At 41.1% G+C, this 8,427-nt stretch overlaps 1 protein-coding gene across 2 annotated transcripts; it reads left to right on the top strand.

Annotated features, from left to right (window-relative positions):
• The first annotated feature begins 1,863 nt into the window (after window positions 1–1,863).
• On the top strand, window positions 1,864–7,901 carry LOC139571046 (small ribosomal subunit protein eS24). Of its 2 annotated transcripts, none has more exons than XM_071393528.1 (5): window positions 1,864–2,005; window positions 3,935–4,000; window positions 4,223–4,432; window positions 4,684–4,797; window positions 7,818–7,901. In XM_071393528.1, the coding sequence occupies exons 1-5, from the start codon at window positions 2,003–2,005 to the stop codon at window positions 7,818–7,820; spliced, it is 396 nt and encodes a 131-aa protein (XP_071249629.1). In that variant the 5' UTR covers window positions 1,864–2,002; the 3' UTR covers window positions 7,821–7,901. The 2 variants fall into 2 exon arrangements, with proteins under 2 accessions (XP_071249629.1, XP_071249628.1); XM_071393527.1 differs by lacking the exon at window positions 7,818–7,901 and adding an exon at window positions 5,913–5,933 and having other exon boundaries at window positions 1,914–2,005.
• The last annotated feature ends 526 nt before the right edge of the window (window positions 7,902–8,427 follow it).

Here is an 8,427-nt window from a genome sequence, read left to right as displayed (position 1 = left end):
AACACAACAGTGGTAGGCCTGATCACCGACAACGACAAGACAGGCTATAGGGAGGAGGTCAGAGACCTGGCCGGGTGGTGCCAGAATAACAACCTATCCCTCAACGTAACCAAGACTAAGGAGATGATTGTGGACTACAGGAAAAGGAGGACCGAGCACGCCCCCATTCTCATCAACGGGGCTGTAGTGGAGCAGGTTGAGAGCTTCAAGTTCTTTGGTGTCCACATCAACAACAAACTAGAATGGTCCAAACACACCAAGACAATCATGAAGAGGGCACGACAAAGCCTATTCCCCCTCAGGAAACTAAAAAGATTTGGCATGGGTCCTGAGACCCTCAAAAGGTTCTACAGCTGAAACATCGAGAGCATCCTGACTGGTTGCATCACTGCCTGGTACGGCAATTGCTCGTTCTCTGTCCGCAAATCACTACAGAGGGTAGTGCGCACGGCCCAGTACATCACTGGGGCTAAGCTGTCTGCCATCCAGGACCTCTACACCGGGCGGTGTCAGAGGAAGGCCCTAAAATTGTCAAAGACTCCAGCCACCCTAGTCATAGACTGTTCTCTCTACTACCGCATGGCAAGCGGTACCGGAGTGCCAAGTCTAGGACAAACAGGCTTCTCAACAGTTTTTACCCCCAAGCCATAAGACTCCTGAACATCTAACCAAATGGCTATCCAGACTATATGCATTGGCCCCCCCCCCTCCTCCTTTACAACCCTGCTAGTCTGTTGTTATCATCAATGCATAGTCACTTTAATAACTCTACCTGCATGTACATATTACCTCAATTACCTCGACTAACTAGTTCCAACGCACATTGACTCTGTACCAGTACCCCCCTGTATATAGTCTCACTATTGTTATTTTACTGCTGCTCTTTAATTACTTGTTACTTTTTAATTATTATTCTTATTCGTGTCATTATTTTTAACTGCATTGTTGGTTAGGGGCTCGTAAGTAAGCATTTCACTGTAATACACCTGTTGTATTCGACGCATGTGACTATTGGTTTGATCCCGGGCTGTATCACAACCGCTCGTGATCGGGAGTCCCATAGGGTGGCGCACAATTGCCCCAGCGTCGTACGGGTTAGGGAAGGGATTGGCCGGGATAGGCCGTCATTGTAAATAGGAATGTGTTCTTAACTGACTTGCCTAGTTAAATAAAGGTTAAATAAATCTTTGACCAGGCTGTCATTGACGCTACTTTACTGACATCTAGCGGTACCGGTAGGAATTACACCTTATGGAACAGCAGGAACTGTGAAGAGGCGCACAGAAGCGCTAGCATACACACTCCACACACACGTATATTGTTGTATGGTGGTATTATACATTTTGTATTGTAGATATGTAGTGGTGTAAAAATGTTATATAATGTACTGTTTTATATTTTGTTTTATATGTAAGTGCCTTAATTCATGTGTTTGGACTCCAGGAAGCATAGCTGCTGCTTTGGCAACAGCTTATGGGGATCCCTAAAAATACAAATACAAATTCAAAAATTGCGCTCTATGTTTTGTCTACTACCGTCCATTTCCATGAACCATGTGAATAAAAATACTTACGTCGTTCAATAATAAACAAAATTATACATAAACATATACTGAATAATACTGTGGTGGGCTACTTTTGGAAAAAGGGCATCAGGGCATGATTGTGTACCTGCTAGATTAATAAAATGTCATCAGTTAATACATTTGTAATGAACAAACATGTTATTCATACTGTATTGCATACATTCATGTGTTTTGCCAAAATTACATGGGTATTTATTTGATTGAGTGACGTTGCTCTAAAGTCATATACACTTGAAAAAAATAATACATAAAAAATACAAAAACGACACGTTCTATTTCCATATGTGGTCTCTCAAATAATTTGAATTTACTTTTATTCAGGCAAGTATTCAGGTCGCACGGCTTCCATTCAGGCGTTTGGTTGGCCGGCATCGGGTCCTTCCTCCTTTTCCTCGTCCCTGAGAGGCTGATGTCAATATGGTGAGTCTTGTGGCATAAAATCTAGAATTAAATCCTTTGTTTATCGTCACCATCCTCTCATCGTTGTTAAAATCACGAAGTCCAAATACATTTATAAGCCATCCCTGTAGGAATATTAGAATATTGAAATGGTAAAAGTAGTTTTTAGTCTTTTATGAACTGATGAATTTCGGTGGCCTAGCCGAGCGCTCGGCTTTTGGACCTGTTCAGTTGTACAAACCATTCAGTAAAAGTTTTGTAGCACATGGCTTCTTATTTTCCACTACTACGTGTTGGCGGCTACATTGTGGTTTTGTCCAGTCTTGTATAATAGTATTATTTGGCCAGCATAGGCAATGTGGCTAGCTACATGCTAAAGTATGTGCTAGCAAGGTGTCTTCGACTGCTGTGGCTAGTGAGCCTCTGGCACAGTATGTCACTTGTAAAGTGGTATTAGGATTCTGAAAACTACCTAGCTAGTTCCGACAAGATAACTAACGCTAAGTTACCACAAATGCATGGTTTCTGTCGTGTACCTTGTAGTCAATCTGTCCAGAAGTGCTCCGGTGTTTGAAGTGGTTCGTTTACATGATTTGAGTAGATGGAAGCTAAGTTAGTTAACTTGCCTTGGTTGGCTACAGTAGATAGCCAGGATGTTAGTTATTGATTCAGTAACCTGTCGGTATGATTTGGTTTAGGACTGTCTCCTCAAAAGTATATATTGGACCTGTCACTCGTGTATCTAACTAGCTACTAAATGTTACTTGTGTAGGTAGTTAAATCCAAGTAATGTAGTTCGCTAGCTACCTCTTGTTGCATGGCATGATACGTTTGATGACATGACGGTGGTAGGCCTGATCAATGATGAGACAGCCTATAGGGATAGTCAGATACTGCCAGGAGAACAACCGCTCCCTCAATATCAGCTTGACACGAGCTGATCGTAGACTACAGGAAATGGAGGGCCATGCACACCCCCATTCATATCGACTGGGCTGTAGTGTAGCGGGTCGAGAGCTTTAGGTTCCTCTGTCCACATCATTAAGGATCTATCGTGGTCCACATACCAAGACAGTTGTAAAGAGGGCACGACAAAGCCTTTTCCCGCTCAGGAGGCTGAAAGGAATTGGCATGGGCCCTCAGATCCTCAAAGTTATACAGCTGCACTATTGAGAGCATCTTGACTGGCTGCATCAGCGCTTGGTATAGCAACTGCTTGGCATCCTACTACAAGGCGCTACAGAGAGTAGTGCGTACAGCCCAGTACATCACTGGCGCCAAACTCATCCAGGACCTCTATACCAGGCTGTGTCAGAGCAAGGCCCTAAAAATTGTCACTCCAGCCACTCAAGTAATAGACTGTTCTCTGTTATCACATGGCAAAAGGTGCCGATGCACCAAGTCTGAAACTAACAGGACCCTGAACAGCTTCTAACCTTAAGCCATAAGACTGCTAAATAGTTAGTCCGGGTAACTATTTGGTAAACTATTTAACTATCTGCAGTAACTTTTTTGACTCATCACATGCTCTGTTTATCCTGTTGCCTAGGCACTTAATTCCTAGTTATATGTATATATCTACCTCAACTGCCTCGTACCCTTACACATCAACTCGGTGCTGTTATCGTGTGTATATAGCCACGTTATTGTTACTAATTGTTTTACCTTTTTATTGCGTTTCAATTTTTTCCCTCTTCTTTCTCTGCATTGTTGTGAAGGGCCCGTAATTAAGCATTTCACTGTTAGAGTAACAGTTGATTTGTGATCTGATGTGTAATTGTAATGCAACAAGTAACTTTTCTTTATGGCCTGCTAACTAACTTGCTACCTGACAAAGCCAACGTCTTGTTTAAATACTTGTGTTGATGTATACTACTTGTCTTGCTACGTGTGTGTATAGTATCTAGATGTGTGTAGGGTCCCTAAACTCTGTTCCCCATCTACTTTCAGAACGACACAGTGACAGTCAGAACCCGGAAGTTCATGACAAACCGGCTGCTTCAGAGGAAGCAAATGGTAAGCCTAAATGTTTTTCCTACCACTGTATACCAACAAAACATCTCTTCATACTGAGTGTTCAGCTGACCTCTATCAGTAGATCAAAAGACCGTCATGATCTGCCCTGATGGTCTATTGATTAAATGATCTGTTAAAAGTTAGGACGCATCAAGATCACCAGTGTGCTAGTTTTCTAGTGCTGCGTGGTCTTAAACTTTTGTCCATTGTCTCCGCTTCCAGGTTGTCGATGTCCTCCATCCGGGCAAAGCCACAGTCCCCAAGACTGAGATCCGGGAGAAGCTGGCCAAAATGTACAAGACCACCCCTGACGTTGTGTTCGTCTTCGGCTTCAGGACCCAGTTTGGTGGCGGCAAGACGACGGGCTTCGCCATGGTCTACGACTCTCTCGACTACGCTAAGAAAAACGAGCCCAAGCACAGACTGGCCAGGGTAAGTAGATGCTGGGAAAATGGAAACAAGTGGGGCTTTGCTTGTGGAAAGCACCAATTGAATGGATATAGCTGTTTTTAGGCAATATTCTCTATTTGTATGACACTACGTCTGTACATAGTTTCTATGAGTCCCATCATTATCAATTACTGTCTGCCAGTGATACCCACATTGATGCTGAATAATGGAAAGATAACACAATGGAAGCAGTGCTGTTTGGTTAAAATATTTGGTTTTCTCTGTTCTCACAGCACGGTCTCTATGAGAAGAAGAAGTCCTCCAGAAAACAGCGCAAGGAACGCAAGAACAGAATGAAGAAAGTACGAGGCACCAAGAAAGCCAGTGTGGGCGCTGCTGGCAAAAAGGTAATGTGGCCATTCTCCCTATGGTACATTCCTCTTGTTCGAGGGTGGGTGCATTTCAATAGTCACATTTTTACAGTAGCTCCTTTTATTCTCCTTCATCTGCACTGTAAATCAGCAGAGTTGGTGAATGCATAATACTGGATGGCTGCATTCACCCAAGCGAAATTCACATCAGTGCAGATAGAGGGAACTTCTTGAGACTATTGAAACGCACCCCAAGTTTCACTTATTTCGTATTAGTTAATCATTAATTACATGCATATCTTTCCTTCTTCCCAAGTCTGTTAGTGCTGTCTTTATTTATACGTTCTTACTGTTTTAATATACATTGTCATCTTCTCTTATCTACTGTTCTTCGGGACTGTAGAAGGTAAATGATGTTTTCATCAGTAGACTAACTGCTGTGTGCAGATACTACTACTTAGGAGTGATGTTCCTAGCTAACTCCTGTTAGACTTCATCCCAATCTTCCCATTATATAACCAAAAAAGCTATGGTGCCTTTTTACATGTGGATTTATCTAACATCCACATTGGGTTTTAGTTCAGGTACCTACCAGTTGATACTTAGCTGCTCATTCTAACTCATGACACTAATGTTGGCGAGTGTGAACTGAGCACTAATAGTGGTTTAGATCCCAGGTTGAACCGTATAGTGTGGTCTTAAGACTCAACAGTATGTTGCCTAGTGGATCTCTGAAAGACTAGGAACTAGAGCAATTTCTCAATTCATTCCTTGAGGGCCCCAATGCAGTACACATTTTTGTTTTAGCCCAGCACTAACACGCATAATTCAATTAATCAAGTCTCAGTGCTGGGCTAAAACACAGATGTGCATCCCCAGGGATCCTGCAGGAATGTATTGAGGGACGTATCTAGAAGCTGCATTTGTGTGCATTTATTGACATGTCCGCATCTGGTGCTCAGCATTCAGTTTTGACTTTGTATTCTTTTCCTGGGTGGAATTGGGCCCCAACTGAATGAAATTCATCTATGGCTCAAATCTTATGCCATTCAGAGATCTACTATAGGAGTTAATTATTTTAAGTAAAAGTTTAACGTAACTTTTTTCATCCTTTTGCCTTTTATTTTGCCTCCCATGGATTTTTTTTACAGAAATGAGGTGTCTGTTACAGGTATAAAGAAAACAGGGCATGGTGTGCTATATTGTGTTGAATTGCACATTGAATCTTCTCTTGGTACCTCACCTGTAGAGATCTCACCTGTCGTCTTCCAACAACCTTATCTACAAGCACGCATCCTTACTACTTCAACCCATCTTCCATCCCCCTTTTTCCCCAAACTCCTAAACTTACCCTGGCTGGTGGTACTTATTCTCGAACAAATATTATAATATCAACTAACGTCATATCAACAACAACAAAACGATTTAATTGCTTCTAAACGATTATCCATTCTTATTCTCCTATTAAACTATTTTATTATGACTATGTGCATTATGAGCGGTGACCTTTGGTGGTTGTTTATTAAAGCATGTCTAGGATAATAATTTATAGCCCAATGTCTCGATGTGGGACAACTGAACCACATGCCTACTCATGACTTTTCTCTGAAATGTTAAAGTTCCTAGTTTAATTTAATACAATATACAGTTGAAGTCAGAAGTTTATATACACTTAGGTTGGGGTCATTAAAACTTGTTTTTCAACCACTACACAAATTTATTGTTAACAAACTATAGTTTTGGCAAGTCGGTTAGGACATCTACTTTGTGCATGACACAAGTCATTTTTCCGACAATTGTTTACAGACAGATTTTTTCACTTATAATTCACTGTATCACAATTCCAGTGGGTCAGAAGTTTACATACACTAATTTGACTGTGCCTTTAAACAGCTTGGAAAATTCCAGAAAATTGTCATGGCTTTAGAAGCTTCTGATAGGCTAATTGACATAATTTGAGTCAATTGAAGGTGTACCTGTGGATGTATTTCAAGGCCTACCTTCAAACTCAGTGCCTCTGCTTGACATCATGTGAAAATCTAAAGAAATCAGCCAAGACCTCAGGGGGAAAATTTGTGGCCCTCCACAAGTCTTGTTCATCCTTGGGAGCAATTTCCAAACGCCTGAAGGTACCACGTTCATCTGTACAAACAATAGTACGCAAGTATAAACACCATGGGACCACGCAGCTGACGAAGGAGATGCGTTCTCTCTTGTGAAGATGCTGGAGGAAACGAAAAATAGCTTAAGGACAACAAAGTCAAGGTATTGGGGTGGCCATCACAAAGCCCTGACATGACATCAATCATATAGAAAATGTGTGGGCAAAACTGAAAAAGCGTGTGCGAGCAAGGAGGCCTACAAACCTGACTCAGTTACACCAGCTCTCAGGAGGAATGGGCCAAAATTCACCCAACTTAATCTGGGAAGCTTGTGGAAGGCTACCCAAAACATTTGACCCAAGTTAAACAATTTTAAAGGCAATGCTACCAAATACTAATTGAGTGTATGTAAACTTCTGACCCACTGGGAATGTGATGAAAGAAATACAAGTGAAAATAAATAATTCTCTCTACTATTTATTCTGACATTTCACATTCTTAAATTAAAGTGGTGATCCTAACTGACCCAAGATGGAATTTTTACTAGGATTAAATGTTAGGAATTGTGAAAAACTGAGTTTAAATGTATATGTAAACTTCTGACTTCTACTGTACTTTGATATATACTTCAATATTATTTTATACTCCACTGCCCAATAAATTCTTCACTGAGCTGAAAAATGTCAGTTACACTGTAATATTGCAGTTTTCATTTGGATGCATTTACTATTTAAAAAAACAACAAAAAAACAAACATGTAGGTTGAGCTCCATCTCTAGCAAATGCATCTGTTCCCAATTTCAAAACTATTACCCTTTGGACCCTCAGCCCAATTACCCCTCTTCCTCTAGTTGAGTTGCGCCCCCCTCCCTTGAGTAGAGTTGTTGTAAGTGGAGATGGTGAATTTCTGTTTTGCAGGTGAACTAACTTCTCTTCCTCTGTGTTTCCCTACAGTGAGCCTGGAGAATCTGGGATGTTCCTCGTGCTCAAGATGTTCTTGTATATTGTCATCGAATAAAAAAACTTAGGGTGAAAAAAGTCAAACTGTCCTGTTTTTGTAATTTCCTCTACATGTCCTGGATTGAAAAGCATATATATTTGACATTTTTATCTGTACACTATTACATTTGCAGTGTGCTTGAATATGTTTATGTTCAAAGTCGTTTTTGGGATATTGGTAGTCTGGCGCATACCTCATACCAAAGTCTTAAATCACACTGACTTCGGTCTGGAAAGGCTGTTTTGATGCAGTGGCATGATACGTCAATTAGGAAGGTGGCTGTGCTTTTACGTCTTCTCGCGCAAACAGCCACGCGCCGCCGCTTGCATTACACAACTGTTGGTTTTTCAAATCCACCAAGAAAAACATTTGAGAACCAATCAATACATCCCCTTAATTTGAGCGAATCTTGCATTAAAGGCCTCCTGACCAGACGTCTGTATTGTTGACTATGGCTATATTATCCTTTAAAAAATGTTGAATGGTGTTCCCATTAAAACAGTGTGAATACCAACGTTACCGAATACATTAAATGGTGAATTACTGAGGTGTGTTGTGTATAGC

Source organism: Salvelinus alpinus, chromosome 3 (assembly GCF_045679555.1).
Source record: "Salvelinus alpinus chromosome 3, SLU_Salpinus.1, whole genome shotgun sequence".
Taxonomy (NCBI): Eukaryota; Metazoa; Chordata; class Actinopteri; order Salmoniformes; family Salmonidae; genus Salvelinus; species Salvelinus alpinus.
Note: the sequence above shows the minus strand (reverse complement) of the source record. Positions and strands in the feature narration are given on the sequence as shown.